A 16,226-nucleotide genomic window follows, 5' to 3' on the forward strand; every position below is an offset into this window, starting at 1 on the left:
TTAGCAGCCGAAGGTAAACCCCTGGCAGCGTCTGCAACAGGCCCATGTCCGACAGAGCTGGCTGTGGGGTGGCACGGGCCCGGTGGTCAGTGGGTTTGCCAGGCAGGGGCACAGTGACAGCGGGGTGTCCAGGCAGCCCTTGGAGTTCTTTCCTCTCCACACTGTTGCTTTCTCTAAGGATCAAATCAGCAGGGAGCCTTGCTCTGCAGAGCCTGTGGCTGGGCCTGCCCGGGTGCAGGGTAGTTATGTTCTACTGTGTGACAAATATGTGGGTGTCGCCAGTGGAAGGGCCGGGAGAGAGGAATGTTGCCTTCTGCACTGAGAGAAGAGCTGCCTGGCGATCTCTTCTGGTAAACTGAGCCTTACCTCACAGGAATCAGGAAGTTTGCTGTTGATGTTAGATCGTGATGAATCCTTTTGTGATGTGAAATTGGTTATTATTCCCTTGTTGTCAGACACAACATAATTCATGCTGTGGAGCCCCCTGAGTCCTGTACGAATAGAAATGCTGGCTCCAAATTAGCAAATATAGTCATGAGAGAACCTGAGTCCAGGAGAAACTGCCCTGTTTGGAATTCAGAACAGCCTGTCTTGCTGGAAACCCTTTGCTCCGTTCTCAGCTCTGTGGTTTTCTGGCTGTGGGACCCAGGAGGGACAGTTTAGCTCCTGGGAGCCTCACTCTCCACATCTGCGAAGTGGGGACAATAAGACCTGCTCTATTTGTGGCCTAAGGCACCGCAGGATCTGGTGTAATATGAACTCAACTTCTTCCTCCCCGCCCTCTGCTCCCTTTCAGAGATCCCAGCTGCCCAGCTCTGCCCCAGGAGCCAAAGCCTCCCGTGCCCACTCCAGGCGTTGAGTCATGAGCTGCGTCCTGAGCAGCGTCCTCCCCCTGGGGCTGCTGCTGCTGGTCCTCGGAGCCCAGGGCTTTTTCCTGCCCAATGCCACCCATCTGGAGAAGCTGCTCAGCAAGTTCCAGCAGGACGCGCCTCGCTCCCGGGCCCGGAGGGCCATCCCCGCAGCAGACAAGGAGGAGATCCTTCTGCTGCACAACAAGCTCCGGGGCCAGGTGTATCCCTCGGCCTCCAACATGGAGTACATGGTGAGCCCTGACTTCTGCTGCAAAGGCTGACGTCGAGGGTGGGGGGCCTGGGCCGCCATCTTGTTTCCTCAGGCAGCGGGTGAGTGGCAGGTTCAGGGGTTCTCTGGCAAGAGCGGGTGCCCCTGGCTCTGTTCTTGACTCTCATGAAATTCACCGTCCAAAGGCGGCCTCATCACCAGTGCTTCAAGTTACCTCTTTGCACCTCAACCCAAGGACCCACACCTTGGCACTGTCTTCACCAGGCCCTCCAGGGGGTCAAGTAGGGAGTGTGGAGGGCAGGGCTTTGCAGGTTCCAGTCCACCTTCTGGCTGTGTGAACTTGGCATCTCCTTAGCCGGTCTGAGACGCAGTTTCCACCTTGACAATCCCTACCTCATGTAATGAGACGGGATCATCTCAAATGCCCTGCACGGGACCCGCTCATGCCTGGGGCAGCTATTCTGATGTCCACTTGGCTTTCTTCCCGTCTCTTTGGCCATGGCTTTGTCTGAGTGGCAAGGGCAGCTGAATCCAGAGGTGGGTCTATCGGAGAAGAGGAAGTTGGGAGGGGAGAGCGGATAGCCCCCCTAACTCTGGGGAAATCCTGCACTTCAGAGCAGGGGGAACCAGCTCTCCCAGGCCCGGATGGCAGCTTGCATCCATCACCTAGGTCCCGGGCTCCAGGGGTAGTTCTGCCTGAATGCCCCACAGTCTGAAGCCGCACTGCCCAGGAGAGCTCTCTGTGTTGATGGAGAGTCAGTCCAACATGGTAGCCATTAGCCACGTGTGTGACTGTGGAGCTGAATTTGTTTTAATCTTATTTCATTTTAATTTATTTGCATATAAGTAGCCACTTGCGGCTAGAGGCTACCATATTGGCCAGTGCAGGTCTAATGGACCCAAGAGAACACTCTGCACTACTCCCACCCAAAAGTAATCTCCCCTTCTAACACCCTACTGCTGTCAGTACCACTTCTGTTCTCCCAGCCCTAGGAAATAGGGACTGTTATTTTTCCCTTTTTGTAGATTAGGAAACTAAGGCCCAAGGTCACGCAACTAAAGGGGCAGGGGCAGGATTCGAACCCAGGTCTGGCTGGCTCCAGAGCCCATGCTCTCAGCCAACACTCTACTCAGTTTCAGTTGCCCTGTCCCCACCGCCAGGTACCGTGGGCTTGTTCCGGCGGCTTTTTCACCCTCCCTTCCCGTCCTGCCCCATCGCCCTGTGATTAGCAGGGCAGCCTCCGCACCGGGGGGTTACTGCCTCCCGTGTCTCCCGATCCGTTCTGCGTTCCACCGTGATGTGAAGCTTCCTGAATCTTTGCTCTCCTCCAGCTGCTCTCTTAGTCAGGAATCTCCTGGGGCCCTCCGTGCCTGAGGTGGAGCCCGCGTGCTTCTCGCCTGACCCCCCGGGCCTTCTGTGAGACCCCCTTGTCTGCCTGGGAAACTTAGTTCCCTCCTGGCGCTTCAGCCAGAGGGGTCGTCTCGGTGTCCGCGGACGTGCTCTGCAGGCGAGAGCTGCCTAAGCCCTTACTCTTGCTGGTCCCCCACCCCCTGAGACCCCCTTTCTCCATCCCTTTATCCAGCTCCGGGCAACCTCCGTCCGGGCCCTCGGGCCTCTCCCTCCCGTGGCCACGTTGCCTTCTGCTCTGACGTACGGAAGTCCCCATGGTTGGGGACCACGCCCCACGTGCCCGGGGTCCCCGCATCACTGCTCGAGTGTGCGTGCCCGAGGGGGCCTTCCCCCGCTGGCGGGTGAACAGATTGTCCATGTGGGTAGAGCTGGGGAGTAAAGCTGTCCTTTGGGAATGAATTACGAAACTATTTTTCCCTCAAGAAAATTGTCCCGGCATTTACTCCAAATGGGCCTTTCTAATTTTAGGAGGAAGTGCAGGCACTCTTTCAAAATACCAATGCATTGGACAGCTTGTTGCAGCCGTTTTTAGGGTTAAAAATGTAGAAAACGAGGGTAGACGTCCTTGGGGTTTGGGTGCAGTGTCCTCTCCTCCCCATCCTTCCCAGGACTGTGGTCCCTGCTCGGTGGGAGCCCGGTGGGCCCAGGGGCTGCCTGGCAGGGACCCTCACCCAGGGCCGGGTGCCGGCACCTCACCAACTGCCCGCTGCTTCCAGTTGGCTCTTCAGTCTCCTCTGGCCCTGGCCTTTGCCAACAGGGGAAGGAGCTAACGGTGACAGAAAGCAACCTGGGTCAACCCGCCGGGCTCTTGGGATGGTCTCTCCAGGAGACGCCGGGCAGTGCTGCCGTGTCCTCCAGGTGCCAGTGTGGAAACTTCCTTTGCGGCTGGCTCTCCAGCATCACCAGGAAACGGGTCACAGTCTGTTAGGGTCACCCCTTGTCAGCTGATCCAAAGCTCCGTGTGTTCATCTGTCAGCTCTGAAAATCCTTAAAAAAATCCAGATCTCCCTCAGAGGCTGAATATTTCCACTTCTGGGGTGAATTTGGAGAGTGTCCAGACACTGCCTGTGACAGTGGCGGTCAGTGAGGCTGTGTCCAGCGCCTCGTCTCTGGAATGAGCGTGGGCTCGTCTGGGTCTTTACCTCGTTGTCATAGTACTTTACATGTGCTTCCCACTGTCGGGAGCCGGGCTGACCCGCTGGTAGCGTGTGCCCCCACCGCAGACGGTGGCTGTCAGTGAGGCTGTCCCCACCCAAGACTATGGTGGTCAGCGAGGCTGTGTCCCCACCCCATGATGATGACGGTCAGCGAGGCTGTGTCCCAGTGATGAAGGCAGTCAGCGAGGCTGTGTCCCAGTAATGATGGTGGTCAGTGAGGCTGTGTCCCTACCCCATGACAATGGCAGTCAGTGAGGCTGTGTCCCAGTGACGATGGTGGTCAGTGAGGCTGTGTCCCAGTGATGATGGCGGTCAGCAAGGCTGTGTCCCCACCCCATGACGATGGCAGTCAGAGAAGCTGTGTCCCAGTGATGATGGTGGTCAGTGAGGCTGTGTCCCAGTGATGATGGCAGTCAGCAAGGCTGTGTCCCCAGCCTGTGACAGTGATGGTCAGCGAGGCTGTGTCCCAGTGACGATGGCGGTTACTGAGGCTGTGTCCCCAGCCCGTGACGTTGGCGGTCAGTGAGGCTGTGTCCCCAGCCCGTGACGTTGGCGGTCAGTGAGGCTGTGTCCCAGCCTGTGACAGTGACGGTTGGCCTGACCGAGCTCAGAGCCCCTCTTTCCTATAGAGCTGCCCTGGAGGGTTGGAGTGTGGCCTGTTATTTGCCATTTGAATTGTCTATGATTTAATCCTGACAGTCATCCTGGGAAATGGGGAGTGTTTACCCCCTTTTACAGATGAGGAAACTGAGGCTCAGAGAGGGTAAATGCCCAGCACCAATCACACAGCTATAAACATTGGAGCTTGGTTTGTAGCAATCCTGGCTGTCCCTAAGGCTGACCCTAGGAGGCCCTTGGTAAACATTTAGTGCTTGTGGGTGGAAGGGGGACTGGCTTTCATTCTCTCTCCTCCGGCCGGCAGTCGATTGGTTGGTTAACTCTTCTGGGAATTTATTGAGTGCCCTCCAGCACGTGGCATTCTTGGTAAGAAGAGGTGAACAAAGCAGACGAGCTCCCTGCCTTCATGGAACCTACAGTCTAGTGTAGTCAAGAAGCATTTATTGAGCACCAATTGTATGCCAGGCAGCATACTAGGTTCTAGGAGGAGACAGTTACGAGTTGTGGAAAGTATGCTGAGGAAATGCAGGAAGCTGTAAGGTGGATATCGGGGTGGCAGAAGCCTGCCTGAAATTGAAGCATGAGCTTGGGTCACTCCGAGGAAGAGGCATTTGAATTAGGACCTGAAGAGCGGAAATGCCCGAGCTGGCACACGTGCAGGGAAGGGTGTCCTGGGCAGAGGGAACAGCAGGTGCAAAAGCCACCACCTCCTGAGTCTCTTTCCTTGAGAGGTGCACTCAGAAAGCCAGGGGGGTGGCCCCGTTTCTGAGGGAGTGAGGCCGTCAGAGGGGGCCAGAGGGGGCGAGGGGCCGGGGCGCGCAGGGCTTCGAGGCCAGGCCCTGAGCTCCTTGGGGCTGCGGTAACAAAGCTTCCCACACTGGGCAGCTTAAGACAACAGACATTCGTGGTCTCACAGTCTGGACGCTGGAAGTCCGAGATCAAGGTGTGGGCAGGGCCGCGCTCCCCCTGAAACCCGAGGGGGCCCCTTCCTGGCCTCCTGCAGCTCCTGGAGCCTGTGCCGGCCGGCCCTGGCACCCCTTGCTCACGGCTTCCTCACTGTGAGCTCAGCCTTCGTCTCCGGATGGCCTCCTCCCTGTGTGACTCTGTGTCCAAATGTCCGTCTGATTATAAGGGCCAGTCGTATTGGATTTAGGGCCCATTCTAACCCAGTATGGTCTCCTCTCAACTAATTACATCTGATAGACCCTATTTCCAAATCAGGTCCCATTCGCAGGCACCAGGGTTAGGACGTAGCATATCTTGCTGCGGTACACTGTTCAACCCCCGACGGCCGCAGTGGGAAGCCCGCGTTTTCTTTTTTAAGCAATAGGGTTTTGAGCGGGGGAGGATCTGATAATGACCTTGAAACACTGCTGTGACCTTGCCGTGGAGGCTTGGAGGGCTGGGGCGAAGCAGGGAGGCCGGTGGGTTGCGGCTCGGCCGGGCAGGGGAGGGAGGCCTGGCCTTGGGTGGGAGGTGAGGGCGAAGGACGGGTTGGAAGCCCCGGGTGGCATTGCCCGCAGCTCTTGGTGATCAGGGGCTTTCTGCTTGTGCTTCTTTCTCTCTTCCCTTCTCCAAGCCCCGGACACACCACTGCCAAGGCTGCTGGAATCACAGCAGCCCTGTCTGGGGCTGTTTCTGCAGGGGCCGAGCGGAGGCAGAAAGAGCTGGCGGATCTTCGTGGAGAGCCCCACGCTTTCCCGCATGCTCCTGCGCTAGCCTGAGCACACACGCTCTCTTTCACATTTTTCTTTTTGGCCCCCAGTTCCTGAGAGCAGATGGGCCTTGGTGGACTTGCTTCATGAGAAATGAAGAGAAAGGGAAAACAGGGACGTTGGGAACAGATTAAATGTCCATCTGCCCAGACCTGGGGGCTTTGGCCTCAGTCCCTACAGGGAAAGGAGACCCCACCCTCTCCTTGACAAGTCACCCCACATCCCGTCTCTTTCCCACTCGGAGCCCCGGCGTCGGTCCCAGCAGAGAGCAGCTATTTTTCTTGGCCCAAAGCTTGACAGGGTCCTGACCCCACAGAGTCCTGGCCGCTTTCTGCCTCCTTCTCGGGAACAGGCTGGGTTTCTGCTGCTCTCCTCACCGAGCTCTGCCTTTTTACTGGTTTTACGGAAGATTCCGCACAAGGAAAGGAGCTTATATGCAGTCGAGAAGCCCAGGCCATCTGGCCAGCCCGTCACTGGCCTTTTTTGTTCTCCTGCTTATTTATTTCATGATATTCCAGGCCTGGGGTTGGGTCCTTGGGTCTAAACGGCCGCCTGTCAGGGAAGCCGAGCCTGCTGGATGTTGTCAGGGCCCCGAGCGGGGAGGCAGAGGCCTGACCCCACGGCCCAGCACTCAGCCCAGTGCTGCCATCTGCTCCTTTCCACCTGAATGACTCTCATTTGACAAAGTGTCAAATGCACAATGGGGACAATAAAAGTCCTTTCCTGATAGGGTTGTATGGAAGATTCAATGAAATGATGCATGATAAATGGTTTTAAAGTGTTATATTATCCTTATTATTTGTTTGGTAACCTGGGGTAGGACTGGCACTTGGCGACACCATGCAGGGCAGGAGGGGCCGCTTGGAAGCCAACAAGGCTTGTTAAAGCCCCAGCTCCGTCACCTCCTGGCTGTGTGGCCTCAGGTCAGTTACTTGCCCTCTCTGAACCTCAAATTTTGTTTTGCTTTGCTTTTTTATCTGCAACACTGGAAAAATAAAACATACCTCATGGGCTTGTTGTAGGAATTAAATGAAAACATGGCACTAACTTTTCTCAGTGTCTTGCAAGTTCCAGGTGTTCAAATAATGGTGTTTCCAGTGGTAAAGGGCCCAGCACTGTCCTTTATGTGCAGGGCATGATGCAGATGTTGATGTGACAAGCAAAAGGGGTTTGGGGGGCCCACAGTAGGTGCTCATTTAACTGCCTTAATATCAGGGTTCTATTTACTGGGCCCTGCTTTGTGCCTTACCCAGGGGCTTGGTGCCTGTCGTCGTTTAACCTTCCTTCACATCCTGTTCCAGCAGGTGTCATTAACCTATTTAGAGATGAGGAAACAGAGACACAGAGAAGCAAAGCCACTTGCCCCAAGTCACACAGCCAGCAAGGGGCAGAGCCTGAAATCAAACCCAGGGTCACCCAGCGCAAATGTGGTCACCACCTTCCCTCGCTGACCTGTTTTCTCCCATCTCCTTCCTGGACTCGTGCCTTTCAAGGGCCATGAAGAATACCCACTGGTGCCTTCCCTGCTGCTGGGCATGGGCTGTTTGGGTGGGCAAGTCTCCCTCCGGGACATCTCAGGACAAGGGGACGGACAGGGGCTGGAGGAGGCCAGTGAGGGCTGGCAGGAGCCGGAGGAGCGGGGCCCCTTATGCAGGCAGGCTGGCACTGTGCTGGGACAGGCAAAATATCTGCCACCGCTTGGCAAGGGCTCCACTCAACGATGCGTGGGCCAGTTATAAACAGTGCGACTACAAACCCCACATCCATTGGCTCAGGAAACATGTTTTGAGGCCATACTATGTGCAGGGCATGATGCAGATGTTGGTGTGACGAGCAAAAGTAGCTGTACCCGGCCTTGGGCACCTGGCTCTTGGGGACTCCCAGGGAGAGTCAGTCTGGCTGAGGCTGGAGAGAGGTTTGGGGGGCCAGGAAGGTGAAGCCTCAGCCCAGCCCTGCTGTCCCCAACTAATGGAGGGAAGGAGAGAATGAGTGAACTTTGGATTCTTGTTGGACAATGCTTGGTGCCCACCAGTGGTCAAGTCTGTCCCTCTCTGTCAGGAAGCCTCCATCCCCCCAAAATCCTGCCACGCATTTCTTTCTTGCTCAGAACTTGGCCTTTGCCCTGCTCCCCACCGCACCGTGAAGTAGGAAATGTTATGGACTGGGGTCAACGCTGAGCCAGGCTCACATTTGATTGTGAACCGTGGCACAAAATAAATAGGGCTCTCCTGAGAAGCCAGAGGCCCTCTGGGACAGCTTGGCACCTGCAGGGACCCTGCCTTGCCTCTCTGATGCTGGCCATGACCTTAGCATGTCATGTCGCAGGGGACCTTAGTGTCTGTGCAAGCCAACCCCAGCCCTGCTGCCTACCTCTCCAGGCAGATGGGGTCTGTCCTTTTGTGGGAGCCTCAAGCCTGATGGGGAACCCCCTGCTTGAAGACAGACTCACAGCTCGCTCCCCAGAGCCAGCATCTCCTGGGGTGACGGGTGCCTTGTGCAGGCTTTGGAGATAAGGTAGAGCTGAGTTTGACCTGGCTTACTGCCCTGTCACCTTGGGCAGGCCCCGGAGCCTCCCTGACCCTCAGTCTCTTCTTTTGTAAGGTGGGGAGGGTGACACCTTTTTCTCAGGGCTGCTGAAAGAACTGATAACAGGTCAGAAGCTGGGCACAGAGTTGGTGCCCCCTCAGCCCCTTCCAGCCCCCACTCTGGTCTCCACCCGACCTCAGGTGACCTCTCACACAAACCAGGTGAGGCAGGAGGCGAAGCTCTGTGGGGATGGCAGTAGTGGGAAGAGGCAGGGGTCTAAAGGGAGAAGTCCCGTTCAGAGCAGGGACGTGGATGCCGTCCCACCTCCGATTCTACAGCGAGGAAGCCGGGGCTCAGCGTGGGCAGGGGCGTGCCCGAGGGGCGGCTGGACGTCAGCCGAGTGAACTCAGCCCGCTCCCGTCTGTGGTCCGAGGGGGAACAGCTCCATGTGCGCTCCCCTGAGAACAGAGCCTGAGATAAGATTTGGGTGCAGGCAGTTTTGGGGGAGTGACCCAGGAGTCCAGGGGTGAGGCAGCAGGAGGGGGAGTCAAGGAAGGAGGAAAATCCAATTCGGGGCGCACGCTGGAAGTCACGTGGTGGAGATGGAGGCTCAGCTCTGCTGAGGAAAGGGTGCAGAAGGAGGTGGGGAGTGGGTGCATTTACCCACAGGCCTGCCCCCCTTGGCTGAGGGTCACCCCCATTTCCAAGGGAGTCCCCACAGCCCTGGAGAAGGATCTGAGGCGAAAGCAGCCCGGTGCTTGGTGGGGACAGAAAGTGGGATGCCGTCACGAGAGATGAGTCCACCGCGGCAGGAATGGAGGGGGGTGGGGGGTCCTGGGGGTGACCTGGGCCAGAGAGGCCTTTGCCCCAGGGCAGGGCTCGGCCCTGGATGTTGAGTGGTCATCTTGGCAGGGGGCTGGGGTGGGGGGAGGTGGTCTGCTGGCCCTTTGGGCAACTTCATGAGATTTCCTACTGGGGGGTCCCGTGGTTGATAGGCTCCCCACCTGTGCACAGGTCCCAGGGCTCTGCCGGGACAATCTTTTGGGGCCAGATGTTGGGGTACCCGGGGCGAGCAGACGGCTCTGCCTTCCCATCATCGGGCCCGGGGAGGAGAGGCGGCAGCTGCGGCCGGGAGAGCCGCTTGGCATCTGTCCCTCCGCGGAACTCGCTTTGTTCGCCGTGTCCTTTCCCGATGAGTTATGTGTGTTCCCCGGGCCGGCTGGCAGGCAGGAAGGGAAGCCCGCCTGTGGATTCTTTGGCCCGGACCCCTGCCCGAGCACCCCCAGGAGAGGTCGGGCCGGGAGTGGGGGGAGGCGAGCAGGCCTGGGCGGGGGCGGGCATTTCTTGGTACCGTCCTCGCTGTCCTCCCCGTGGAAGGTCGGGAAGGTCGAAAGCTTCTTCTAGGAGCCCCGAGGGCCCCGTTGCTCTCCCTTGTGTCTCCGAGTGGCTCCCGGGGCTGAGGCACTCGCCCCATCCAGGCTCTGGGCTGGGCACCTCGCAGGCCTCCTCTTACAGTGAGGGGTGGGGAAACTGAGGCTCAGAGGGGGTGAATCCTGCTGAGGTTCCCACGGCCATTCCAAGCTCTGCATTCTGAGCCACGGCTCATGCCCCAAAGCCCCTGGCCAGCGTCAGGCATCTGCTGTAGCTGCCACCTGCTCCTCTCGTGGCCAGAATCGAGGCCTTGGGTGCCTGCGGACCTGGGTTCCAGTCCCTATTCTGACACCTGCTGCCTGCGGGACCCCAGACAGACAGCTGGCTTCTTCGAGCCTCACTTTTCATATATGCAAAGGGGATAAAAGTCTGCTCAAAAGCCCACGAGAACCGCCCGGAAGGCTGTGTGTGAAGCGGAGGCAGAGGGACCGTTTCCAGGCCTCCTGGTGGAAGTCTGTGCGGCGACCCTCTGACATCTGCCTCCCCCTGACAGTGCTGGGACATTACACTTAGCGGTCACTTAGGGCAGCCTCCTGCCATCTCACAGACAGGGAGACCGAGACCGAGAGAGGAGGAGGAACCTACCCAGGGGTCCTGGGGCCTGAGCGACATGGAGGAGCTGTGCTTCAGCCTCGGTGTCAGGCCCCGAGTCCTTCCCTGGCCTGTTGCTGCTTCCACTTGTCCATTTAGGAATGCAGCCAGGATGTGCACAGAACTCGGCAGTGGCAGATGCTGAAAACCCGGTGCAGGGCCCTCTGGAGCCCAAGCCAGGGGGTGGTGCTCCTTTTTGGGTTCTTGTCCCCATACCCGGTCGTAACCTCTGGTGACTGCTTCTCTCCCCCTGCAGACCTGGGATGATGAGCTGGAGAAGTCGGCAGCCGCGTGGGCCCACAAGTGCATCTGGGAGCACGGGCCCACCAGCCTCCTCATGTCCATCGGACAGAACCTGGCTGTCCACTGGGGCAGGTGAGTGCCTCGCTTCCGCCCCCCGTCTGTGAGCTGGCCGCCACGCAGAGCACCTACTATGTGTCCAGGATTGCCTTTAGCCCTTGTGATCACCTGCTGAAAGAGATAGCACCCATCCCACTGATAGTTGGGGAAACCAAGGCTCAGAGACTTTGGGGACTTTTTCAGGAACACAGACGAGGAATCAGCAAAACAGGGATTCGAGCCTGGTTGGCCCAACTCCAGATAACCGATTATTGGACCAGGGATTTATAGGGCGTTGGTTTGCCATTCCATCTCTTCTAGAGAATTCTGGAGCCCCTGTTGCTGCTGGCCAGTAAGGACCTGGTTTGGTAAGCTGGGCCAAATGGGAGCATCAGCTCTGTTCATGATGGTTCGTTACTGTCTTCTCCACCCCCAGCGTATCTGGTCTCTGCCAAATCAGGTCCCACCCTCTTGGGAAGGCGTCTTTGACTCACCTTCCCCTTCTCGCCCCACTAGAGGGAGGGAGGCTTGTGAATTCCTCTGAATGTCCCAGACTTCCTGGCCTGGCGGCCCCCTGCCCACTTACCCATAGGAGGCACTTGACAGTATGCGTTAGCTGTTGGACTGCTCTTCCCCGCGGTAAACCTGAGCTGCTTTCCTGGACAGGGACCCTGCCCCCAAGGAGGCTGGAAATTGCCCCTCCCCAGGGGCTCAGGGCCAGTTTCATTTGAGAAGAGGAGAAAGGGTTTTTGACCACAATCAGGGTAAGGACTCAGTGACCAACCAGTGAATGTGCCAGGAAATAAGTCCTTCCAATTATCAGATCCAGAGGTCCACGAGGACCTGCAGATCTGCTTTCACTTTGCCGTCTTCATAGGAAAGCTGGACCTGATTGTAAATATCCTCTCAAAATGCAGCTTAGGGTTTGCTTTTACTTCAAGCCCAGATAGTCTCTAGCCTTCTAAGCACTGGAATTTACTTTGGCCACAAACAGCCATGCTTAGCTTTAGATCAGCATCTTCAGAACAAAACTGGGCATGTGTTACGGTGGCTCTAAGTGGTGTCACTTCCTGGCCGTGGCTCAACACGCTGTTTTTTTCTTCTATGAACTTTGCTTTTAATAAAAACAGTTTTATGATAACATTAAAGAAAATGTCTAAAGGGGGGAAATCCATAATTCCACTACCCTGGTTCAGCTCTTTTCATTTTTCTGGATTCCCTTGTGGCATTTGGCTGTCTGCCAGCATATCTTTACCTAGTTATAACTGTGGCTGCTTGGACTGATTTTAATTCTTTTTTTCTCCCTTCTCATACATTATCAAACATTTTTTTCTAATACTTACTTGCCCAGATCACCATTTCATAAAGGCTACTTAGCGGTCCATCAAGGTGACACCCCCAAATTGAGCCAATCCACTCGTGTAGCTTGTTTTTGTTTATTTGCTCATTTGAATTTTTCAGAGGGAGAACTTCTGAGGAGTGGGTTGATGGGTTAAAGAGCACAAAGAGTTTTTCCCTGGCTTAATGTATTTTGCATTACAAAAGCACCCCTCTCGTTGCCCCTCCCCTGCGACATCGAGGTGCATTTCCCCGTGGCTGTGTCAGCATTGGGCTGTCACCTGGAGGCTGTGAGAAGGGACCATGGTGGGCCCCTGTTAGCTTGAAGCCCCAGAACTGCGTGCACTTCTTTTCCCTGCCGGCCCCAGGAAGGGAGGATGCTGCCCTGACATGTCCCTGGCAGCCGTCAGCCGCTCTGGGCTCAAACAGTGATTGTTACAAGACCTCAGCTGCCACACTGCGCTTAGAAATGGCCGTGTCATTCTCCCCACCCCCTGGCGCTTTTCCTCCTTATTGAAACCACTCTGTTTATACTTGCTGGTTGCAGCGTGACCCTGGATTTGCATCCCGTTTATTTTCTTTCCTATCAAAAAAAAACTGGTGCCAACCAGGCAGATGGGCCAGCGCGAGGGTGAGGGTCCCGCTGAGCTGGGCCTCACCGGGAGTGTCCCCAGGAGAGGTGAGGATGCGCTGGCCACTGCACCTCGCTCGATAGCCCCCAGTTCTCTGTCTACCAGTTCTCTTGTCTGCTAAGACAAGTTCCACACAACGCATTGGCTTAACAACAGGAATGTACTGGCTCACGTTTCAAGGCTAGAATCCTTGGCTCGCTTCTGTACTTCCCGTCCGTCCCGTGGCAACGTCCTCGCCTTTCTTTTCCAGCTTCCTGCTGACTCCTGGCTCCTCCCCATGGCTTCTTCCTCTCTGTGTTTAAATATCTTCTGCTTATAAAGGACTCGGCGAATCTGGAGTAAGGCCCATCCTCATGAGTGGGGCCACACCTTAACTAAAGCAACATCTTCCGAAGGTCCTCTTTACGGTGGGCTGGTACCCACGGGGATGCAGATCAAGCCAAGCACATGGCCAAACCGGGGTGCATGATTCCATCCCCTGCACTCCATTCTCCTCATTGGTTTGGGGAGAAGTGGGGTCCAGATGAGAAAATCCTAAACTAGCAGTTTTGAAGTGTTTGCCCCCCTGTCTACAAAGCTCTGCCTACCCGGGGGTTTCCGTGCCTACAATGAGTTTTCTGCTTTGCATCCGAGTCTGTGGCTTCCTCTGAGCACCCCAAGGAAGGAAGCCGGGCATAATCGTACGGGGACAGTGATGGGGACCCCCAGCCTGGCCCCCCATGGCAACTACTTCCTACTTTCAGTCTTACCCCAGCCACAAGTGGGTCCTGCTCCTCTATCATCTGTTCAGTTGTCTACTCATTGCTTTTCTCTAAATCAACTTTAAATCAAGTTTGTCCTAAGCAATAATAGCTGTTAAACATGGGGGAAATGGATTGCCTATGCTTGTCCAAATGTGCAAGAAAATAAACCCATAATTATTAAAATTAAAGATGTTCCTTGGGGGCCAGGAAGACGTTTCCTGGCAGGCAGTACTGGACCCCAGTGACTCGAGGGGCACCTGAGTGGTTTGCTCACTGTTCCTGGTTTTTATCACCTTGATTGGGTGCTGGGTGGAGCTTGAGGTATTGCCGCCGAAGCAGCCCCCTCCCTGGCCTGCCTGGCAATGCCCCGAGCTGCGGTCTCGGTGTGTGGTACATGCAGTGGCTGGAACATCACGGTGATTCTGTCCCTGCAGGTACCGCTCCCCGGCATCCCATGTGCAGTCCTGGTACGATGAGGTGAAGGACTACACCTACCCCTACCCACACGAGTGCAACCCCTGGTGTCCGGAGAGGTGTTCCGGGGCCATGTGCACCCACTACACACAGGTGAGGCTCGGGGACAGCCACCACCTCAGCCCAGCACCCCCAAACGCCACCACCCGCCTACCCATGTGACGGCTGCCGAGTCTGTGCTGAGATTTCCTGTGTTCATTTTCTTTAAGTCTGGGCAGCTCAAAGCACAGCTGGAGGGCTGAGCTGTTTGTTACCCATCCCCAGCAAGATCAGGACAGAAAGCGAGAGTAGGCACTGGAAGCTTCTAGAGCAACTGGCGTTGCTGGGGCATTTGCATTGTTGGGTGTGGTCCTTCTGTTGTTGTGTTGTTTGTTTTTACAAATGTATTGACCTGCAGGTGGGGAAGGGAGAACTCTGGTCTTTCACCCCCTTTCCACAGAGGGGTTGAGAAGCACTGCTCTAAGTCAATTCACCTACTCTAAGTCAATTCACCCACTCTAAGTCAATTCACCTGCTCTAAGTCAATTCACTTTTCAACTTTGATAAATGCACATGAAAAGGAAATTTTTTATCAGTTCCATAAAGGGAAAACCAATATTGCTCTCTATATGTGAAAGTATAAAAACAAAACAAAACAATGTTAAACTAATTTCTGCTGCCTCCTGAAACATCTCAGCCTAGCTCTTTCTGCCTCTTTTAACAAAGGAGACCAGCCAGGGTTAGAGTGGTGTCAAGGATGTGTTGGAACCAAGCAGAGACTTTCTCCCGATGGACTGGAAAGGACTGAAGGGCTTTGGAAGGGGGGCCTCTCTCCCTCCATGTTGTTTGAGCCCCTCCCAGGACCCCTGGGATTGCATTCCTGGGACCGCACTCCCCTTGCATCACACACGAGTCAGCGCCTCCTTGGGCTCATCGAGGCGACACAGGGCGAGGAGGGACAGACAGAGCCCCGTGGAAATCAAGGACTAAACCCAGGAGGCGCGTCCTGGGGCCTCGGCAGCAAGGGCTGGTTGCTCCATCCCAGATGTTACTTAGGAACGCTCTGCGAGTTCATTTTTCTCCATGGCTGTGTGTACCTCCCTGCTACCAGCCACTTGCTCATCCTCTGCTCTGACAGCTCTTGACCTTAGTCTCACCTGGGGAGCTTTTAAAAGCACCAGGGCCAGGCTGCTCCCCAGGCCAGCTGGAGCAGACTTACTGGGGTGGGGCCCGGGCATCAGGGTGCCTTACAGCTCCCGGGGTCCCAATGAGCTGAGGACCACAGTTGAACCCCACAGTGTCTGCTTCCTGCTCCTGGCCCCCCTCATATCCTCCCAACGGGATCTACTTCCCATATCAGCCAGCCAAGCAGAGCGCACTACCCACTGGGGGGGTACCTGCTGGAGCCGTCAGAGCCATGACCCAGCAGCAGGCTGAGCCAGATGAGCATTTAATCAGAAGCAACTGAAAGAACAAGTGATTTTAATCCCAGTGGAATGGGTTGGCCGTGGTGGGATTTCTGGCAGTGGTAACTCTTGAGTAATGTTGCAGAGAAGACAACAACCAGAGAGCACCCCCTTCAACCTGTCTAAGGCAAACCCCTTTAGTGCCAGCCTCTTAGAGAGCCAGCTGGATTATATCACCCTGCTGCAGCTTGCCCCTTGGGCTCTGACACACGGATGTCATCTTTTCAGATAGTTTGGGCCACCACCAACAAGGTCGGCTGCGCCGTGAACACCTGCCAGAGGATGAACGTCTGGGGAGACGTTTGGGAGAACGCTGTCTACCTCGTCTGCAATTACTCTCCAAAGTAAGAACAAGCTGACATGGTCATGTGAGTTGGGTTGTGTTTGTCTGCCAGGGAGGATCCAACTAAAACTGGCTTCCAGTGAAATCTCTTTGTTATCTCGCATAACAAGGAGTCTAAGGTTCGTGCTCCCAGGTTACCATAATAGCTCAGCAGTGTCAGCAAAGTCGCGTGTGTTGCTGTGTGTGGCTGTGGCTTTTTCTTTCTCTCTCCCTGCTGTACCATCCTCTCCTCGTGGTGCCAAGATGGCTGCAGGGCTCCAGCCATTGTGTCCTCTCAAGCAGAAGGAAAGAGGACAGTAGAAAAGGGCTGTTTTCTTAGGCCTTTCTTACCTGGGCACACTTTCCCCTTATGTCACTGGCCAGAACTAGACCTATCATAGACA

At 55.9% G+C, this 16,226-nt stretch overlaps 1 protein-coding gene across 1 annotated transcript in view; it reads left to right on the top strand.

The window, feature by feature from the left end:
* The window catches only part of CRISPLD2 (cysteine rich secretory protein LCCL domain containing 2), a 76,011-nt gene that overhangs the window by 15,002 nt on the left and 44,783 nt on the right, over window positions 1-16,226 (top strand). Inside the window, exons 2-5 of the mRNA XM_037816503.1 lie at window positions 797-1,102; window positions 10,786-10,904; window positions 14,016-14,148; window positions 15,729-15,844. Coding sequence (XP_037672431.1) covers window positions 863-1,102; window positions 10,786-10,904; window positions 14,016-14,148; window positions 15,729-15,844 — 608 coding nt within the window. The 5' untranslated portion in view covers window positions 797-862. The remainder of the gene's footprint in view (window positions 1-796; window positions 1,103-10,785; window positions 10,905-14,015; window positions 14,149-15,728; window positions 15,845-16,226) is intronic.

This window comes from Choloepus didactylus, chromosome 22, assembly GCF_015220235.1.
Source record: "Choloepus didactylus isolate mChoDid1 chromosome 22, mChoDid1.pri, whole genome shotgun sequence".
NCBI classification, from domain to species: Eukaryota; Metazoa; Chordata; class Mammalia; order Pilosa; family Megalonychidae; genus Choloepus; species Choloepus didactylus.